Source organism: Kryptolebias marmoratus, linkage group LG15 (assembly GCF_001649575.2).
Source record: "Kryptolebias marmoratus isolate JLee-2015 linkage group LG15, ASM164957v2, whole genome shotgun sequence".
Lineage (NCBI taxonomy): Eukaryota > Metazoa > Chordata > Actinopteri > Cyprinodontiformes > Rivulidae > Kryptolebias > Kryptolebias marmoratus.
Genome location: NC_051444.1, coordinates 32,143,023 through 32,165,914, shown reverse-complemented (window position 1 = coordinate 32,165,914; position 22,892 = coordinate 32,143,023). Strand labels below are relative to the sequence as shown.

The 22,892-nt window shown below is 41.2% G+C and overlaps 1 protein-coding gene across 1 annotated transcript in view; it reads left to right on the top strand.

Moving 5' to 3' along the window:
* Window positions 1-22,892, top strand: part of shank2b (SH3 and multiple ankyrin repeat domains 2b) — a 370,640-nt gene that overhangs the window by 315,337 nt on the left and 32,411 nt on the right. Inside the window, exons 19-22 of the mRNA XM_025008967.2 lie at window positions 7,108-7,146; window positions 9,363-9,475; window positions 12,310-12,415; window positions 17,776-20,287. Of these exons, the coding sequence (XP_024864735.1) occupies window positions 7,108-7,146; window positions 9,363-9,475; window positions 12,310-12,415; window positions 17,776-20,287 (2,770 nt within the window). The remainder of the gene's footprint in view (window positions 1-7,107; window positions 7,147-9,362; window positions 9,476-12,309; window positions 12,416-17,775; window positions 20,288-22,892) is intronic.

Here is a 22,892-nt window from a genome sequence, read left to right as displayed (position 1 = left end):
TTTCATTACTCTAACATCCTGTTATGGTTCATTCCCACAGGAAAGCTACACAACGGTTGACTTTTCCACTTAATGTAGTGTGTTTTGTTTTGTTTTGTTTTTTTGTTGCAGTTTTTCAATGCACTTTTTTTTGGAAGAAAGGAGCAGCACTTTAGCTCCTTTGGTTTCTTTCTCCACCTTTTTCAGGGCCTCAGCACACTACCTCAAATAAAGAGGAGTCTGATTAGAAAACAAATCACAGCTTATGTCAATCAGTCTCACCTGGTGCTGTTGCCTGAAACATCATCTCATCTCTCCCCTGCAGCTGCATCTTAACCACACTCCACCGCCACAGTCATGTTTCTGGTTACAGTTGTGTTAAACGTCCCTGTGATCCAAAGGTTGGGTGTTTCAATGTTGGAATTATGTTAAACAAATACATGTGCAGAGGGGTATTACAAAACGCAGATTTAGTGAAATCTCAGAGTAAGTTAACCCTGAGTTAAGTGAAACTCCTCCAGAAAGAAAGGGAGTGAAGTCTATCACCATGGTTACAGACTCTGTTAACTAAACCTACTCATTGGCAGGTTTACTCAAATTGGGTTTCTACTGGTCTGCTCCCACCTCATGAAAACTGTTCAAAATGAGTTGGTAATTTTTAATTAGTCTGCCTGATATTGGAGCAGAATTACCTAAAACTGCCTGGCAGTGAGAGAGGATTTCCATCCCGGATTGGATATACTCAAATTGTTTTGGGTTGCAATACATCATATTACAGTCTAGTACGTACTAGGTAAATACAAGTATAGAAGTATCCAATAAGTACCGGGTACATACATAGTACTTACTGGGTACGCACCAGACTGTATTATGACCACATTTTGTTGAAATTGATTTGCTTTTCATCAAATTTACTCATTTATCTCACTAACTTTCCCCCGCCACACATATCCAATAAAACACACCATGACCATGGACATGCAGTCACATCAAAACTAGTTTTGTACACCAAGCTGAGATTTAATTTGCAGAAATTAGTTGCCATTTAAAATACATGCGCCTCAGAGATAAAGACAAATGAAAGTCTTATTCATTTTATGCCAAGGCTAGTCAAAACAGGACTCATAATAGGCGGACACAGGCAAAGTTTTAAGATGTTTATTTTAGCTATAAAGCTAGTAGAAATGCTAACACTCAGGACGGGACCCTCTGAATGTACAGGAGATAAACTCGAACCATGTAAGGCCACCGAGTGACTTGAGTGAGAGCCGGTCAGGCCACTTAGTTTGGGGCTAAGGCTAGTGGGAAAGTTCGGGGACAGGCGAGAGGTCAAAGCCAGGAGGTCAGAGAGCGAGAACCAAATCCAGATAAGTACAAACCAGAGTGGGTAATCCAAAAAGGGGAAGCAAGGTCGAAGGCCGGTGAGCAGAGTCCAGGAAGGTATCCGTTGAGGAGTAGGCGAGAGTCGTGGTACAGGCAAGGGGTCGAGATCGAGGCAGGCATGAACTGTGAGATAACACTGGACATCTACTAGGAAAAACCTTTCAATAATCTGGCACGGAACTGCTGTGAGAGGTGAGCTTATATACAGAGAGGACTAGGTGAAACTAATGGCAGTGATTACAGAGGCGTGGAACTAGGAGGCGTGGCAAGGCTGTGGAAAACTACTGAGACTGTGGCATGGAACTGTGGAGATCCGAAGATCGTAGAGGCTTGAGCTTGGAGACGTGGAACGTGGGGTGAAACCTGATGCCCCTAGGAAGCTGGAGCCTCATGGCAACAGGGTTGATCACCTTGGAGATTGGGAATGGGCCGATGAACCTGGGCGCCAGTTTGCGGGACTTCACTCTGAGAGGAAGGTCCTTGGTGGACAGCCAAACCCTCTGTCCTGGCTGGTAGTTGGGCTGCTCCGATCTCCTGCGGTTGGCCACTTGAGAGTACACCGCCGAGGTTTTGAGCAACACCTTCCTGGCCTTAACCCTTGTGCGACGGCATCTATGGACTGTAGCGTAGGCGGATGGCACCCTGGCAAGTCTTTCCTGGACAGAGAGTACAGGTGGCTGATAGCCATAAACAGTAAAAAACGGGGACAGACCTGTGGCAACACACGGGAGAGTGTTGATGGCTTGCTCCACCCAAGGTAGGTTGCTGGACCACTTGGACAGGTCGTTGGAGCAGAGCAGACGCAGCTTGGTCTCCACCTCCTGGTTTGCTCGCTCAGACTGCCCGTCCGTCTGTGGGTGAAAGCCGGATGACAGGCTTACTTCTGTCCCCATCAGATCGCAGAATTCCCGCCAAAACCGGGAAATGAACTGAGGTCTGCGATCTGACACGATGTTCCGAGGGATGCCATGCAGCCTGAACACCTCCTTGGCCATGATGTCAGTGAGGCCTTTAGCTGTGGGAGGTTTCTGCAGGGCCACCAGATGGACCATCTTCGAAAACCTGTCCACGATGGTGAGGATGACAGAGTTGCCGGAAGAGACTGGGAGACCGGTGATGAAATCCATGGTTATATGGGACCATAGTCGAGATGGGATGGGCAGAGGGCATAACAGTCCCACGGGACGATGACGAAGAGCTTTGGCCTGGGCACAGGAAGGACATGCGGAGACAAATTCTCTGACGTCCTTGGCTAGATCCCTGCACCAGAAGTTGGACCGGATGATGGCCAGAGTCTTATTGATGACTGGGTGGCAGAACAGCTTAGATGCATGACAGAACTTGAGTACCTTGGTCTTGAAATCTTGGGGCACAAACAGACGACCAGCCGGACACGCAGTGGGAGGTGGATGAGTCCGGTGAGCCCTCCGGAGTTCCTGTTCCAGCTGGGTCACCGACAGCCTCACCATACGAGAAAGAATGAACTCGTCAGCCTCCGCCTTGGGTTCCTCCTAATCTCCCTCGTAGACCCGAGAGAGGGCGTCCGCCTTGACGTTTTTCTCCTCTGGCCTGTATGTTAGGGAAAACGAAAAACGTGAGAAAAACAGCGCCCACCTGGCTTGACGGGAGTTGAGACGTTTGGCGGTTTTCAGGTACTCCAGGTTCTTGTGGTCGGTCCAAATAACAAACGGTTCCTTGGCCCCCTCCAGCCAATGCCTCCATTCCTCGAGGGCCATCTTGACCGCCAGCAGTTCTCTCTCGTCCACGTCATAGTTTTGCTCAGCACTGGTAAGCCTTTTAGAAAAATAAGCACATGGATGGATAACATTGTCTTGACCCATTTGACTAAGTACTGCTCCAACCCCAGTTCTGGAGGCGTCCACCTCCACCACAAATTGTCTCTCACAGTCGGGGGAATGGAGAATGGGGGCCTCAATAAAGAGACTCTTTAATTGATCAAATGCAGCCTGCGCATCAGGGTTCCAAATAAACTGTGACTTAACAGATGTGAGTGCGTGGAGGGTTGCGGCTACCTAACTGAAGTTCTTTATGAATTTGCGGTAAAAATTGGCAAATCTGAGGAAACGCTGTAGACTCCTCCTGTCCTTGGGTGTTGGCCATTACTGGATCGCCGAAACTTTAGACTGGTCCATGGAGACCTGGTCCGGGGAGATGTTGAATCCCAGAAAAGACATCGACTGGTGAAACTCACATTTCTCCGCTTTTACAAATAATTTGTTCTGCAGAAGCCTGAGCAGAACTGCCTTGACATGTTTACTATGGCTTGCTAGGTCTTGGGAGAAGATAAGAATGTCGTTGAGATAAACAAAAACAAAATGGTTGATCATTTCAATAAAGAGATTGTTCGCCATGGCCTCAAAAACTGCAGAAAAAAAAGGCGTTACAGAGGTCGAGCTTAGTGAAAATCTTGGCTCCCTGGATAAGGTCAAATGCAAATGACATGAGGGGTAAAGGATATTTGTTTTTAATAGTAACATTGTTTAAACCTCTGTAGTCTATACATGGCCCCAGCAAGCCATCCTTCTTACCCACAAAGAAGAACCTGGCTCCTGTGGGTGAGATTGAGGGCCTAATGATCCCCGCCTGAAGACTCTCCTTAATATACTTAGACATGGCCTCCTGTTCAGGATGAGACAGAGAGAAAAGCCTTCCACGAGGTGGTTCTGAGCCTGGAAGAAGGTCTATGGGGCAATCATAGGGTCTGTGCGGGGAAAGTGAAGTTGGCTTGAGCTTAATAAATACCTCTTTGAGGTTGTGGTATTCTGGGGGCACTTTAGACAGGTCAGGATAGGTGTCTGGGTTCACCACCGGTACTGGAGTGGGCACCACGGCGTCCATGAGACAGGACGAGGAGCATTGATCCGACCAGCCTGTGATTTCCCGTTTGACCCAATCAATATGGGGGTTGTGTCTCCTCAGCCAGGTAGCTCCTAAAATAACAGGGAGTTCGGGTGAGTGGATAATCAAAAACTTTAGTGTCTCGTGATGGTTTCCAACTACCGATAGACGAACGAGTTCAGTCTCGTGGTTGTCTTGGTTCAGGATGTGACCGTCTAAGGCAGTAACCCCTGGATGGTGTTAGCTTGATACCCATGGATTCGGCTAAGGTTTGATCTATGAATTCTGTATCGGCCCCTGAGTCAATGAACACCTGAGTGGAGAATTTTTTACCATGAACTGACAGTTCAGCCGGTAACGTGAGCAGAGAGGAGACTGATGTTTTTAATAGGACTCAGTAAAACTCTGTGAAACTTTCGGGCAACGGAAGCTTTGGTTTGTACATGGGTGAAACTGACGAGCGCCACGTACCAGATGAGGAAGGCTGCGGCCCAGAAACTATGTTGCTTGGCGAACCGGAAGTGTCGCGGATTAACCGCATCATTTCCTGGACATTCCTCTCTAACCCAGAAATAGCATTTTCTACGAAATTTTGCCAGTTTTGCTGTTTCGAGTCCATCTTATTTGGCCAGATTATTCTGACAAGGCTAGTCAAAACAGGACTCATAATAGGCGGACACAGGCAAAGTTTTAAGATGTTTATTTTAGCTATAAAGCTAGTAGAAATGCTAACACTCAGGACGGGACCCTCTGAATGTACAGGAGATAAACTCGAACCATGTAAGGCCACCGAGTGACTTGAGTGAGAGCCGGTCAGGCCACTTAGTTTGGGGCTAAGGCTAGTGGGAAAGTTCGGGGACAGGCGAGAGGTCAAAGCCAGGAGGTCAGAGAGCGAGAACCAAATCCAGATAAGTACAAACCAGAGTGGGTAATCCAAAAAGGGGAAGCAAGGTCGAAGGCCGGTGAGCAGAGTCCAGGAAAGTATCCGTTGAGGAGTAGGCGAGAGTCGTGGTACCGGCAAGGGGTCGAGATCGAGGCAGGCATGAACTGTGAGATAACGCTGGACATCTACTAGGAAAAACCTTTCAAAAATCTGGCACTGAACTGCTGTGAGAGGTGAGCTTATAAACAGAGAGGACCAGGTGAAACTGTGGAAAACTACTGAGACTGTGGCATGGAACTGTGGAACTGTTACATTTTGCTCTTATTTTTTCTCTACAAGTCCAAATATAACAGGATTTGTAATATTGTTCCAACAAATAACACTTCTCACCAGTAAAAAGTTAATTAATCTTAAACATTAATCTTAAAGAGATACTGCCTGTCAAACCTGTCATTACCTAATATCATTCTGGAGCTGATTCAAATAGTAATTTATAAGCAGAAAACCATTTAAAGGTAGCAAAGGTATACTGTAATACTAAATTTATTAAATCTGTAAGGCAAATTTTTATTTTATACAGATATCTCATCAAGTAAGTTTTTAACTCTTTGTTTGTTTGTTTGAGGCTATTTAAGCGATTTCTGTAATCAAAATGATTTATGTTAGAATCTGTTTATGGTTTTGAGAATCTTGTTTTACAGACATAGCATCCTGAAAACAGATTTTTTTTTAACGTCATTTTAATTGATAAGCTTTTGAAAAATGTGGTCTAATTATTTTTCTTATTATTTGACTCTTCATTTAAATGTGAAAAAAAAACTAATTAGTCTATTAGAGTTTAAATGTTAAAGCTATGTGAAAGCTTAAAGCTGAGCTGTGACATCATCATTGTGCGCCTTCGATCAGCTGCACTGCATTCTTGGTAAGTACGTACTTAGCAAACTTGATATTAGGAAATGGACTAGATTTGTTTTCCTCCAGTTGCCATTGTGAGTCGAGGTATCAGAGCTCCATTGATGATGGCTTTTTACTGCACACAGTCACACTGTTAACTCAAGGTTAAGATACTCAGAGTTGATTAAACTCATTGTAACAAGAGCATCTAGCTGCAGACAATGGGGGGAAAAGCTCCAGCCAACGTCACCAGGAGTACATGATCTCCTGTCACAGGAAACATGTTGCCTCCACCAGTTTTAGTTTGTTGTTGTTTTTTCCTTGGTTATTATTATTTGCAATAAAAGGTTTACAACTCCCTTTTACTCTTTCAGCTAAACTTTTCCAATAGCATCTAGCTGCAGGCCACAAGGAAAATCAGGAGGAGAGTGGTTTAGATCACATACTAGATTTTATTTTCAAATACAGAAAAAGTACTTCTGGTGGTTGGAGCTTAGTTGTTTCTGAGGATGGAGATTATGTATTTCTGTTAGAGATTTCCCCCATAATCTGATGCTATACCAATCTCCTTTGTAATCAGCCTTTCTGGAACTGAAAACCTTGAGTTTATTCCTAAACTCTGATCTAGCTTACTCTGAGCAGAGAAACTGATTTTTTTTAAAACTTCTTTCTGGAATTCCCCTCTTCTTACTTAAAACCGCAAGTGAGCTTCATGTTTTTCTCTTTGTGACTCTTGACTCACCGGACTGCTCAGTAGCTGATTGGTTTGTTTATTGGTTATAAATAATTTTGATTGGTTTCTAATCCTGAAGAAGACAGTTAATGAGGAGTTACAGAAGACCTGACTGAATATATGTTTGTGCATGTAAGCTGTTACAGTATGTCAGTGCTGTCATGTTTATTCATGTTTATTTCCTGTGTCATTGCAGCCTTTTGTATGTATGTGGGTATGTGGAGGAGGATTTTTTTTTTCCAAGAAATGTTTCACTCACAGATTGGTTTCCAGGGCAGCTGTGCTGCATGTTGTGCAGTATGCTGTTTTGTGTCAATCTGTTGCTGCTGTTAAAGTCATTGATGGTCCTTTCCTCCCCTTTCCTCTCTGTGTGTAGATGCGCAGAAGAAGAGGATTGTTTTCCAAGTCACTCTAAGTAATCACTCCCTTAATGCATGAAAGCTTTCTACATCCCACACAGGTAGCCATGCAGATGTCACAGTGAGAGGACAGATCAGAGCTAGTATGTACAGTCACAGTAAAAAAGTACACCCTGTCAGTTATAAAAATGTATGAATCATAAAATCATCTGGTTTGTACAAGGTTTTAAAATAGGTTGAATCCACCCTCAGTTGAACAACAACACATGACACAATAAATACTGTCATTTTTTTTTAACAAAAACTAAACCAAAACACAGAAACAGGGAATAAAACAGTGTCCAGCTTGTAGAACCTCCTTTAGCAGCAGTAACTCTCAGTAGAGGTGTTCAGTAGGACTTTATCAGTACCTCACATGGTTGTAAAGAAATTATGTCCCTCTCTTCTTTCTGTTGTTGTTTCACTTTATTGAGGTTTGAAGACATTGGTTTCTGCACACCTCTTTGAAGGTTTCACCACAGCATTTCATTCAGGTTGAGGTTCTGGACTTTCACTGGACCACTGCAGCACTTTGATTCTTTTCTTTTTGAGCCGTTCTGTTGTAGATTTGTCCCTGTATTGGGGATCATTGTTCTGTTTCATGACCAAGTTTGGTCCAAGCTTCAGCTGTCAGACAGATGGCCTCATATTTGACTCTTAAATCCAGTGGTCTCCAATCCTGGTCCTCGAGGGCTACTATCCGTCATGTTTTACTTTTTTCTCTGCTCCAACACACCTAATTTGAATCAATGGGTGATTAACAGGCTTCTGCAGAACATGAAGAGGTAATTTAACCACTGAATCAGGTGTGTTGGAGCAGGGAAACAAGTAACACATGCAGAATAGTGGCACTCGAGGACCAGGATTGGAGACCCCTGCTTAAATCCTTTGGTCTACAGAGAAGTTCATGGTTAGCCCTCCACCACTGTGCTGACAGTTGGTATGAGTTTTTGCTGATATTAAAAACATGTTGCTGTGCATTATGGGTAAACATCTCCACTTTGGTTTCATGTGTCCAAAGGACATTGTTCCAGAACTCTTGTAGTTCATTCAGATAAAACTTCACAAACCTAAGTCGTGCTGCCATGTTTAATTTTTGGAGATAAGAGGTTTTCTCCTGCAACCCTTCCAAAAAACATACTTATTGGTCTTTTTTCTAATTTACCTGTCATGACCGTTAACCTTTGAGCTGCAATTTTGGCCTGTTGAGTCTGAAATGGAACTCTTGGGGTTTTTGTCATTTCTTACAGCATTACATGGTCTGACCTAGAGGTGAATTTGCTGGGACAACTTCTTCGGGGAAGTTTGCAGCTGTCTTCAACTTGTAAATAATCCTTCTCTCTGTAGAATAATGGACTCCAGATAGTTTGGAATTGGCCTTCAACCTTTCCCAGATTTATTGGCAGCAACAGTTGCTTTTCTAAGGTCATTACTAATTTCTTTACACCCTAGCATTGTGTTAACACAGAGCTGTATACTCCAGAGCAGCAAACTGACAAAACAACTGCTCAGAAGCTCCTGGCTGATACTAAAGCTCCGAAATCCTCTGGGAACATCAAGGATGGACTTAGTTTTAGGCTTACTGATTCTGTATTTTGGTTTCCTTTCTGTTAAAAAGATGTGATGCAATATGTTACGTGAGACTGAATTCAAATCATAAGACTTGAAAAGGACTAAATGTTTTTTGTTGTTATCACATATCTTCAAAAATAGGATGTTCTTACTTTAACTGTGGCTGTATATTAGTAAAATGTTTACGGTGGAATCTCTTATGGTATTATCACACACCAATGGAAAGTTCATGTCTGCCAAATTTGTTGTTGACATCTTTCCTGTGCTGTGAGCTAAAAATTAAAAACAGTAACGACAAACTTGACAGACTCCACATTCATTGCTCATTTTACATTTTTTGAGGGAGCATACTTGAGACCTGGATGATGCTTCTGAGCCGGCTGTTTGGGAAAAAGGCTTGCACGGCTTCCAAGGCTGGACTCATTATTTCATCAAAGTCCTCTTGCCGTCTCCCCTCCTTTCTGCTTACAGAAGAAATATTTATATTTCAGTGTTTTCTGTTTTAGTTTCATGTGCAGTTTTAGTGTGGAGGCACATGGGAGGGTTGCTGTGAATGATTGGCTTGCGTTTGACTTGTCAGGTCATTACTGAGGCTTTGCAAGTCCAGCCCTGCTCTGCCTTTCTTGGTGCTGTTAGATCACACTCTGGCTTGTTTTTGCAGATAAAGTTGAAGAGATGACACACGCCCAGAAGACCTCACCTATAGATACAAAGATTGCCACGATCAAACCCCGTCCATCCAGCCGCTGCTTGGTTACACCCACTGACATGAATGTAAGGTGACACACGTAAAAATAGAAATTATCAGCTTTGTTTGTGTTTGAAGCTTGAGTAAGGCATTGAAGCCCAAGTCAAGCCCTATTGTTTTTATTAATGAGGTAATTTGAATAATTTCTCTTGAAAATTAAAGAATTGCCTCTTACCTGCCACCCTGCATGCCAGTGTTTTCGACAATGATCTCATCTAATCTGTGAGCACTCAGAGTATGTGATGGGGAAGACTCTCAGCTACCACCACACATTTTTTTTCACACTAGATGTATGGCAGTGCAAATCATAAGTACGGTACTGTTGCCTTGTAGCAAGAATCTTGTGTTCGAATCTCGACTGGGCCCCTTTCTCTGGATTTTTTATGCTCTCCCCGTGCATGTGTGAGTTTTCTTTGGTTTCCTCCCAAAGTCAAAAAATATAGGTGTTAGATTAATTTGAGATTTTAAATTCCCCTTTTAGTGTGAGTGTCATCGTGGATCATTGTTTGTTTTGTGTTCTTTTACGCAGTCATGTGATGGACAGGTGACTTGACCAAAATTTACCCCTCCTCCCAATGACTGCTAGAAAAATACACCCTCACCACCCTTTGCAAACCTGAACAGGATTAATTTAACAGTACAGATTTTTTGAAATGAAGTTTTGTGGAAAGCTTATAAATAATTAGTATCTTACATTGTGTAGATAGCTGTTTTAACAACCTCAGTTTGGAGTGCAAATCTCACGTGATTGACAGATTAATGGCTCTAGTGCAAACAGCTAAGTCTAAAGTGGATCGCTGCTGCCTTAAAACAATTTAAATCTCAAAATTTTCACTGTGGCTCATGCAATTGCTGTTTTATAAACCTCCACACTGCCATCAATTTCACATTATACAGTTATTTACAGAGAATTCTGAGGGTATTTGCTAGCATAAATAATAGCAACTGCAGATTGGACTACTGGTAAATTTGTACCTCGACCATCTTTTACTTTTGCAGCTTTGATCACTTCAAACACATACATGTTGTGTACAAAAAAAGAATTCTGCCAAACATCTTTTCATATCCTCCATGGCACACTTCATATCCACTGTCTGTTTCATACCCACTTTGGCAGTTGCCTCAACAATAATAATTTTATTACTTTTGAAATGAAGAAAAGCAGATTTGGACCAGTTTTTTATTCTTATTCTTATTCTTATTCTTCTTATTGGTATTATTATTATTAGTATTATTATTATTAGGCCTTGCATATGCATACACTTCCAAAATAATATGACAGTATGTTTTCTTTAAAAAAATTCAGGCTAGGTTTTTTTTTTCTGTATTTCATCTTGTTTAATATACTATCAAAAGTATTTTAGGTACCAAGAATAAGTGATTACACATGCCCCGGATTAGATGGATTGTAGCTGGTGTTGTTGCATGCATAAATGCATGATTGCAGGGATACATGCAGTGGATGCAGGGGTGTATGCATGATGGAATATGTGCATACTGTAAATGCATGGGAGTAGGGCTGCAACTAACGATAATTTCAATAATTGATTAATCGGGCGATTATTTTCTCGATTAATCGATTAATCGGTTGTCTTAGAATTCATTCATTCATTCAGTCATTCATTTTGGCCCACATAAAAAAGTTATCTGTATGTAAAGAAGTAGGTTGATGTAAAACGTTTACTACTTTCTTATTTTTAAATAAATCAATATAAATTCAATTCAACATTCTCACTTTATATACTTAGCTCTCAAGCAGAAAATAACAATAGCTTATTTACCACCCGTGTTTCACATCTCTAAAAAACTTACAACTAAATCAATTAAACACACACACTACAAACAAGTACCATTAAACAATTAATTACAAAAATAAGTAGATGTAAATTTAGTTAAATGTTGCCTCACTCTTCACTNTGCATACAGTGATCGACCCATGACTAAACATTACTTTGTGATGACACCGGGTGGCGCTGAAAGCAGCGTGCAGTTTCCTGTATGCTAACTGCTGCTAACAGAGCTCACAGAGCTAGTTCTGCTGCTTAACAACTTTAAGACTAAACACAAAACCCTATTCAGCAGATTCTAACCTGCAGTGAGTAAAACATGCCCCCCAAAACGGTAATGGAGTAGCAGAAAGAAAGTTTGCAGTGAGGAAGAGGAGCCGTAGCTTCTTCATCATCATATGGAGCGGACAGAGTTTTTTTTTTGTTTTTTGTGCGGACGGAGCAATGACTTATATTGGAAACGGTGATGTCACCCGTTTCCGCGACAACGTTAGTGACGCATAAATTGCGCGACACGTATCGATAATGAAATTTGTTGCCAACGCTTTTAATTATCGAATTTTATCGATTTTATCGATTTGTTGTTGCAGTCCTACATGGGAGCAAAGTAGAAATGACTCCTGCTGGGTATAAAGTGGGGGTATAGTTTGACAGAAGTCAGATTTAAACAACTGTCACTGATAGCTTGAAGCTTGTACAGAAAATAAGTGATGAATAAATTTGCTTTAAAATGTGACTGTTATTCGTTTGGCTGAGTCGGTTAACAACCCCTATCTAGAATACAAAGGTCCAGAATCTTCTTGTGATCATGTGAAAAGATTTATATAGGTAGCAGTTTATTTGATCATCTGTGGCAGTCAAAAGGTATAAAAAAATATTGCATTCAAGATTTATTTGGCATATTTGCCTAAAAATTTAGTTTTAAACTAAAGCATGTCATTACTGTATCATCACATATTATAAAGTTAAAATGAAAAACTATTAATAAAATTCTGCTGAAGTCAGTCACACTTTTAGAAAGTAAACGTTTAGTGTGTATTTCTGTGTATCACAAACAACATTCTGATTTTCAGTCCATGTATCACGACCGCCAGGGAGTAGCCGTGGTGCCGCCCACTGTGCCAGGAGTCTACCTGGGGTTACCTGAGAAAGGCATCATGAGGAAGCAGAAGTCAATAGGTATGATGTATCTGTAGTTAGTGTGTGCATGAAAGTGTGCAAATGTTGACTCAAGTCATGAGCTGCATGTCCAGTACCTTGTGCTTTCAGCTTGTTATAATCTATTAATGCTCAAAAGGCCTTGCTCTGTGTGCTCCCACTGGCAATATTACAGCTAATTATAGATAAATTAAAATGATCTGGTCAGCAAAGTGTGCATTCAGACGATTATACTGGAGGTCATTAAGCATATGCTGAAACTTCACTCTCACTGCACAGCAATATTGTAAGCATTACCGCAAAGAATGAGTTTAATAGAAACAACAGTACACAACTGTATGGTCTGTATGGTGGTAAGCACTTTGAACTGCCTTGTTGTTGAAAAGTGCTATATAAATAAATTTGACTTGACTTTGACCAAGAATAAGTCTGATCAGATGATGCTGAAAATTAATCACTCATAATTTCAAACATAACTTCAGAAATTAAAGAGGCTGTTTTACTGACAATGACTAGATGGTTAGATTATTCTCCAACAGTTCTTGATGTGAACACCTTGTGCCACCTTGGGTGGCATCTCTTTAGGCTCAAACTTGAAAAAGGTTGTCAGTGATTTGCACCCTTTTTCTTTTACTTATTTGCATGCCCAGTCATTGAGGGGAGTGGCGCTCCTTTCCATTGTGCAGGTGCCCCAGTTTGCTTAGAAGGTGTCACACTTAGTTTTAGAAGGAAGGGAAGGCGAGTGGGTGGCAGTGCCTCACTTGTCATCATGAAAATAAAAAAAATATAAACAAATAATAGTAAAATACAATGGGAAATTAAAAATTGTTTCATTCTGTAAATAGCTAGTGTTACAAATATAATTTAGGTAGCAATACATAATACAGCTCATAGGTACAGGGTACATACAGGGTACTTACAAGATACATACCTGTTGTTGAATAATCTTGATGCCAGTGAAGGACTTTTGGTGAGCTGACATTTATGGCAAGGCTTATTGCATCATTTCCTATTTGCTCTGCTGGTAGTTGGGGTAATTTGTTTCCTCCAATCCTCCACTTCTTGAGTTTGTTGGTGTGTTTGTGGTTCAGTAGCTCTTGCCAGCTTAGCTTAGCATGGCTTCTGCACGATATTAGAAAAACTTGACATCTGCAATATTACCAGACAATTTTGCGATGCAGATATTAATTGCGATAAACCCACACTTTCCTCACTGCTCACTTTCTTTTCTGTCATCACTATCATCTAAACCAGGTGTGGGCTCAAGGCCACTGAACGTCCATTGAATTGACAAAATAGATATTATTAGGATGCAGCAAATGAACGCATAGTGCTTGAAATATGATTTATTGCAGTCAAAGCAGTCCTTTCCAATATAAAGTTTGCACCCACTAATATTGTAATGACAAAATCAGCCACTAGGGAGCACAAGGCAGTGTATCTCTTGTGCCAGTCCCAAGCCCTGTAAATGGTGAGGGTTGTGTCAGAAAGGGCATGCGGCATAAAACACTTTAGCCAAAAAAAACATGCAGGCTCATCCAAGCACCACCATACTAGATCCATCAAGGCCCGGATTAACAACGACCACCACTGGTGCTGTTAATAAACAGGATGCTGGCGGAAATTGTGCTACTGTTAGTTGAAGACGATGAGGAGGGAAACATGCTAAGAGACAGAGGGAGAAGAGATGAGAGTCAAGAGTGTAGGACTGAGGATAGTAACTCTAAACGTAGGGACAATGACAGGCAAAGGTGCTGCTGACATGATGCAGAGGAGGAAGGTAGATGTATTGGTACTTCTATAGCACCTTTCTAGCCAACTAGTTCACTCAAAATGCTTTACAACACAATCTGTGCCCTCATTTACCCATACACACACACACATTCATACGGTACTCTACTACATCTCTACAAAGCTAATCTGAATAAATCATTCTGTAGAGTCTGCTGTAAATTCCATTTGTACACTGATCGGACACACATTAGAGGCAATGAAGGGTTCAGTGTCTTGCCCAGGGACACTTCGGCATGTGACTGCCGTCAGGAATTAAACTTCCAACTCTACAACTTTTTTTTTTTCTCTCTGTGGAAGGTGGATGTGTTTCTTTTCTATCTGTCTCTCTGTCTCCTGAACCCACCCCCACCCCCGCCTCTCTGCCCTGCTTTCTTTTTCAGAGCCTGTCTTTGCATATTCTCCAAAATTTATAAACTATGGATCTGGTCAGCTGGTCTCTCAACACAATTGATCAAATTTTCTCGACGGGAATGCTGGGCAAAGGAGAGCCAGTTTGCCCGGAGAAGACATTCTTTGCTGGATACACAGTGGATTCCTGGAGAAAATGGAATATTGTTTGTCTATCGAGTTTGTCTGTGGAAGACGTGGGAGATCTTTACATATTTGGATTTTTGATAACAGGATTTCTGCTGTTTGGTTTAGGCAGTTACCTGACTTATCGTCAAATTCGTTTGATGGGTTCTGGAACTCATGAATAATATGAGTTACATCTTGGAGGAAGTTGTTCGCTCGAATCAGGTGGAATGGTCTTGGAATTTGGCTGTTTGGATTCGCCATTGAGAAGTATCAGCAAGACTTTCAAAGCAGACAAAAACAAGTCAGCCTGACCCAAAAAAATTACTGTTTGTGAATTTGGCTCCCCTAGGCTGACCTTGGTCAGCTGTCTTTAATTTCTCCCCGGATTTTATGTAAACAAGATGCTCTGCTCCCTCCTGCCTAAGGACATCTGTGGATCTGCTCTGGGCTGGCTGATGAAACTTCCATCACATTATCAAAGACAATGGCCTCTGTGACGTGATTCATGGACTTATTTGAAAACACACATACAACATATATTACACAGTCTTCTTACCATCTCTAACAAACACACACACACGCACACTGTGTAATTTTGCAAAAACAATGTCAGATCGTGATGTCAGCGATGACATGTTCAGCCACATCGTCATTCAACTGCTGGCTGGCCCAGTGATGTCATGACATTAACGTGGGCTACATAGCTAATTAGAGTGCATTTTGGAGAAAATCTCGTCTGTTGCAGAGAAAGGGTATCTACCCCATGTCAGATGAAGCTGCTCTTCTTTCTAGTAGGCCAGACGATTTTATTAGTCATCCAATTTATTGACAACCCAGGAACAACCCAGTCCAGGAAGCAGAGACTTAGTCTTACACACCTCTCTACTGCTTCTTCTCTTAGACCCACCCAAACCACATTGAGACAGGTTTTACCCGGTAAGTAATAACCTATCTGGTACCTGGTATGTACTCTATAAGTACCAGGTATGTATCCATTACATATGGTGCTGTATGATGTATTGCTATCATAATTTTTGTAATTTTAGTCAATTTAATCATTTTTAACATCAAAATTGCTCCCTATTCTTTGTTCAAACAGAGGGGAGAGATTTTGTAGTTGTATTTGTACCAGATAGCTTACCGTGCAGTGAAACTGATGCATGTATAATAATGTGAGCAAGCAGTAAGGTGTCCTGTGCACTCTCAACTATCTCACACGCTTGCTCAAACTCTAATTGCTGGCACAGTGTGAGGCGACCTGTTTTAACATTTTATCAACACACTCCTCTCTCTAATTATTAGTTTAGATAAAAATAATTGGATTACTTCTAGTCATAATAACATTATTACTAGTCACAATTTAAATTAAAGATATTTGCAATCAATTACTATTAGTCAAAATTAAAATTTAAGATATCTACAATTCCAGTTGTACTGTTAAAAATAAATTAAAAATTTCTAAAAATTCTTAAAGTTTAAGTGGCTGTTTATTGTACCAGTCAGACTGGATAAGTAGTATAGATATCTATAATTCTATTCTTTCTAGCCAAACTGAACATTTCCAATATCTCAAACATTCTTCCTATATGACCAATGATCTGGATGACTTGTTGCCATGCTCCTGGAGAACCTGATGATATGGTGAGGAGGTAATCAAACTATTTGAATTAGGTGTGTTGGAGCAGAAAAACCTAAAACTCCCAGGACAGCGGCCCTCGAGGCCTGGAGTTTGACACCCCTGGCCTAAGGGGACCTAGCTAGTAATGGCTTTTCACCAGCGCGGAGCCGAGCTTCTAATTCAGACTACCTCTCCTCTAATGCTATTATACGACTACCTTTATTACATGTACTTACTTACTGCTAAAAGTGGCAGAGGAATAGCTACATATCTGACACGCAGAGCAAGTGAGAACAGAAGAAGCTGGAAGAGAACCAGATGCCATGTTAAGGTAATTCTAGATAGAGCTAGCAGACAACAAATACACTGATAAAAACAAGTAGTGTTGAAATACAAAAAGTTTCTCAAGCAAAACCTAATTGTAAAAAACTGCTGTATTGAGGGTGTTTGTGTACTAGAATGTGGAACTATGTAAAAGTTTGATAAATCCAGAAAATCAAAAGATTCTGTGAGCAAACAAATTACTCCAGCTACCAGCAGGCAAAACACGAAGTGGCACACTATGCTTTGCAGTGAATATCAGTTATCTTAATTCACCAGAAAAAAGACAGTGAATATTTTGGGATTAAAACAACACCTAAATTTTCCATAAGTGTCAGCTAAAATCAGGCAAAAAAGTTTTTCTGTGCAGTGGAAGTTTTATAGCCATCTAAATTTAGATGTTTAATCAAGGTCTGCATTTAGCCAGTATTGGCAAGAATAACTAAGTACTGTTCAAATAAGTCTCATACTTGTGACTATTAGCTTTCAAATATTTCCCACATCCAGCTAACTTCATCAGCCTCATAAAGACAGTGGCACTACAACAATAAAAACCATCATCAATCATTTTTGTGGTGCAGTTCAACCATTAGCTTTTTTTTAACTGTCTTTAATTCTGTTTCTCAGACTTTGAAATAAATAGTTTTTATTTTATTTACTTATAAAACAGGTAATAACATTTTCAGATTAAACAATATTGTCCATTTCTTTGTTTTTATATTGTGTTGTTTGATGCATTGGTGTTATTACTGCAATAAGTGAAGTGAAGTGAAGTGAAGTGAAGTGAAATGAAGTGAAGTGAAGTGAAGTGAAGTGAAGTGAAGTGAAATTTATTTATATAGCACTTTTCCGCAACAAGGCGATTCAAAGTGCAAACTAAACAACAATTAGGAATCTAACAATCTGACAATATCTAAAATATGAGCTAAGATAAATTAATCTCTGACTGATCTCAACCTTAAGATTATGTGTTTTGCTCACTGGGATGATGAATTGTGTAGACCCCCAGTTATAAATTTTAAAAAGAGCGTATATCAACAACATAATATTGGGGAAGAAATAAATAAATAAAGAGTTGTGATGTCTCTCTTGAGCTCTCACATAAATTTTCTTTCTGCTCCATTTCCTCAAGGTACATCAGAGGATGAAAAACAAGGACTCCTCACACCTCCTCCTCTCAAGTTTTCCCGCAGCCTCTCAATGCCAGACACCTCAGAAGACATCCCTCCTCCTCCAGCCATTTCACCCCCTTCACCACCGGGCTACAACTCCATTGCTAGCCCTACAGCCAAGAGTTATGGCACCACACGACCAAGCTTCACTCAGAACTCACCTAACGCAGTGACAACCATCAGTAGAACCACAGATGTTGGTACTTTGAGGCGAGGCTATTTCCGTCAAAGCTCAGAGCAGTTTGAGAGTACACGCATTCGAGGGCGCACGCCAGTGCCTGAAAACCCTTACTCTGAGGTAGGTAATAAGACATTGTATGTGCCAGCAAAACCAGCAAGAAGGAAGGGAATGCTGGTCAAGCAGTCGAATGTTGAAGACAGTCCAGAGAAAACATGCCATGTGCCAGTCAGCCCCTCAGGACCAGTTTCCATGCCCACTACACCTGTAGAAAGGACGTGCTCCTCCATCCCCATTCCTACTATTATTGTTAAAGAGCCCTCCACCAGCAGCAGTGGCAAGAGCAGCCAGGGTAGCAGTATGGAGATTGAGCCCACCACCCCTGAACATCCACCTCTCACACCCAGTGTCAGTGGAAGTGGAGGTTTATGTCCTGAGGATCCACTCTCTCAAAACAACCCTTTTGCAGCAGCTATTGCTGGGGCAGTACGGGACCGCGAGAAGAGGCTAGAAGCAAAAAAGAATTCCATTGCCTTTCAGTCAATAGACATTGGGGATGACGAACTGAGTGGTCCCACACCGACCCCTCGTCTTCGTCAATCCAAGTCCATTGATGAAGGTATGTTCAGTAGTGATGAACGGCTTAGAAGGATAATGGCCCCCCCTTCTGTGATGCAGCTTGGTCCCCCCGTTGGTGGTGGTAGTGGAAATATGACAGATTTCAATACTCCTGAGCCCACAGTGGTTCGGGAACCTCTAAACACTAGAACAGGCCAATGTCCCAATCTAGATAGTCCAGTTAGTCTCCCAGCCACTCCTCCTAAGAGCCACTACAAGGCCAATGGGACATACCTCCACCCTGTCACTGGTAAACCTTTGGACCCTAATTCTCCTCTTGCTCTGGCTTTAGCAGCTCGTGATCGAGCCATGAAGGAGCAACAGAACCATCCCCAGAATCAGTCAACAAATTCTCCTCAGGTTCATCAAACCCCCAAGCAGGAAGCTCAGTCCCTGCCTCTTCAGCAAAGTCACAAACCAGACCTCAACCAACCTTTATTTATTGACACAAAATTACGCTCTGGGATTGAAACAAGTTTTGCTTCAATATCAACAGCAACTATGGGACGGCCAGGCCGTGGAGGCCTTCGGAGGCAAATGACAGAACACAAGTATGAGACTGACGGAGCACGTGAAGAGCGGCAGCATCAGCCAGTGGAGGAAAGAAAAAGTGCACCGGCAAATGTGGCAGATAACTCACAGCCAAAGGCTACTGGGCTGCTGATGGTCCACACAAGCACAGAAGCCACAAATAACAAGGTGAACAACCAGGAGTTGGAGGTCCAGGACAGCAACCGACCATCTGAGTTGAAGGACCCTAACCAGCCCAATCCTCACAACCTTCCAACCCTGTCCTCCAATCTCCAGTCAGCTGCTTCACGGAGAAGAAGTGTTCCTTTAGGCGAATCTTTAGAAGAACCAGTAAAATTACCATTCCGCATCCCTCCTCCACCTCTGGCCTCAGTCGACATAGATGAAGAGTTTGAGTTTTCAGAGCCCCTCCCCCCACCACTAGAGTTTGCAAACAGTATTGACATTCCTGATGACCAGGCCAGTGCCATAGCAGAGATGATTCAGCAGCAGAGACGGATTGGAGGACCTCCTTTACCCCCTTACCATCCTCACGCCCCACCACCTGTCACCGATCAACACAAACGGGTAGCAAACAGCATGCCCCCTTCATACCATCCTGCTCCACCTGAACCAGAGTCAGGGGTGGCTGACTCAGGCATTGAAGAGGTCGACAGTCGCAGCAGTGGAGATCCTCAGCACATGGAAACCACCAGTACTGTTTCGAGCATCTCTACATTGTCGTCTGAAGGAGGCTTCTGTGACAGCACTTTAGAAAGTCTCTATGCCACTGCAGACGGACACGCCTTCCTGATAGATCGCCCCCCTGTCCCACCCAAACCCAAGGGCAAATCTGTCATTAATAGAACATCGCTTTATCATGACGCTCTTATTGAGGAACCTTCAGAGTTATATGGGTCCCCACCTCAAGCCCCTCCCCCTCCCCCATCATCCTCAGAGCCTCCAAGGACTCCTTCTCAAAGGACATCTAAGCTATGGGGCGATCAGCCCCCTGAGCTACGCAGCCCGCCGTCCACACCAGACACCAAGAACACAGTGATTACTGAGCTGAGCTCTATTCTGCAGCACATGAATCGTGACAGGCCAGCCAAACTGGGAGACAGCCTTGACTCCCCCACAGGGACCAGAGGGGGCTTCACAACCAGGTACAAAGTGTCAGTCATTAAGCTTTTAGATTTTTTTTGTCTATGATGTTGGTGGGTTTTGTGAGAGAAAGTTTGTTGTTTGTTTGTCAGGAGTCATTCACTGAGGGATTTGAACAAATCCCAACTCTCATAGTGCAAATAATTGTACTGCAGTATATCAGTTGTAGTATTTGGCTTTAACTGATTTTGTTGAAACTGCTGTCATATGCAGTTTTAAGAGTTTTTTTATTATTCATCTTTAATTAGATACACCTGAATGTATTTATTTAGTGATTTAACTGAGATAGTCGAAGTGAGGGTTGTATTGAAGTTATAGGTTTACCTCCCACAAATTATTTTTTATGGCAGTGCTTAAAGATGTGTGCCCTGCAGATAGGTTAAAGTTTTTTTTATGTCTGCAATGCAGAAAGCTGTTGGTTGCTTTAGAGGACTATGAACTGTACCTCTTTCTACTTATTCTTTATTGGAATTTCACTGGCAAGCTTTCTTAGGTTTCATGTTTGGGTGGTATTATTCATTTGTTTTTTGTGTGTTGACCAATAAGCAGCATCAGTTAATGCTGCAAAAGCACGAAAAGGATTTCCACTTAGCTTGCTGTTTTTAATCACATCATGTGGACCAGTCTGCACCAACCCATCTAGTCCTTCCACTATGCAAGATAAATTTAAAACAAATATTAAAACCAAAAAAACTTCAAGTATATGGTTCAAAATCAAGTGTTAAAAAATGGCATTGGTTGGAAAAATTGTTCATAAAAATGATTTTGTTGTTTTTACAAAATTAATTAAAGTAGAGGGGTTAAATTAAACACAAAGTTAAAAATAAAAACTTTAAACAAGTCTTTGTACCCCTTTTACCTTCTATGGCAGGCAATAAATAGGAAGGTTGAGTTGGTGTGGAGAGGTTAATTTGTGAGTCTACTGCAGGGTTTGTGTGTTATTGAAGAAGTTTTTGGTATTGTCATAAGCCACACTTCGTACTTTATTGCTTATGATTACACTAAAGGAAAAACTTACACTAGTAGTGCATGTACAGTATATGCATTGTTCATAACTTTATTTGTGGAGATGCTTATTTTCTATCAGTTCATATCAGTTTATTTGTTTGGGTTGTTTTTTTTTTTGTTTGTCTTAATTTAGTTTTAATGTCTATTTGAGCAGAAAAACTAAAAGCAGCATAAACTGATCAAGTCAAATACAAATATTAACTCATATTGGTACAGTACTCGTATATGTACTTGTTGTTGGGAAAGATTAAGTGATGCTACATCTGACAAAGCCAGTCAATAACTTGTTTCAGTGTGTTCAAGACCTCCAGGAGTCAAATCTGTTGTAAATGGGACATTATTATTCTAACATCTCCCTCCTGTAAGTGGGGAATAAAAAGCACAATCAATAATTCACTGCTCACATGCATTTTATATGAACAGTCCCATTGGTCATGAGAAAAGAGGGAACCATGGACTTTCTGAACTAATAAAATTTGTTAGATCACTACAGATGCAGTATGACTGTTCAGTGTTTTAAGTAAGTTGGTCAACATTTCTTTGTTCTCAATTAAATTTAGTTTTTTTTATATACTGCCAATTCAAAGCAAAAGTCATCCATGGCACTAAACAATAAAAGAAAACAAGCTCAATCATAAATCTATTTAAGTCCAAACCAGACTCAGAGTCAAATCCAATTGCAGTAAATTCATTATTACCATAATGCAATTTCATACAGTACATTATGAAGTGAATTATTACAACCCCAATTCTGAGAAAAATTGGGATGTTGTGTAAAATATAAATTAAAACAAAATGCAATTATTTGCAAATTTCAAAAACACTAATTTTATTCAACATGGAACAACCCAAATGGTAAACATATTAAATGCTATAAATTAACATTTTTAAATTTTCTGGGAAAAAATGTGAATTTTGACTTTGATCTCAAAACAGTTGGGACAGGGACATTAAAAGGCTGTAAAAGTAGGTGATATAAATAAGAAATATCTGGAGGAGCATTTTGCAACTGTTAATTGGCAACAAGTCAGTAAGACTGGATATAAAAAAAGCATTTTAGAGAGGCTGAATATCTCAGAAGTGAAGATGGGCAGAGGTTCCCCAGTCTGCAAAAAACTGCATCTAAAATCAGTGGAATAATTTTAGAATAATGGTACTCAACACAAAATTTGGAATACTGTGACTGTCCCATCGTCTACAAAAATTAAAATTAACAAAAGTCTGATTCTGTTCTGGACATCATTGCATAGGCTCTACGCATCATTGTCTGTAAACACAGTTCTCCATGACATCCACATATGCATGTTAAAGCTCTATCATGCAGAGAAGAAGCCATATATGAACACTATCCAAAAATGCCACCATCTGCAAAGTGGGAAACTGTTATATGGTCAGATGAATCAAAATTTGAAATTCTTTTAAGAAACCATTGAAATCATGACCTTCACACTAAAGAAGGTCTCCCTGGGCTGCCACCTTATCGTGGTGGAGGGGTTTGAGTGTCCCAATGATCCTAGGAGCTATGCTGTCAGGGGCTTCATGCCCCTAGTAGGGTCACCCAAGGCAGACAGGTCCTAGGTGAGGGGCCAGACGAAGTGC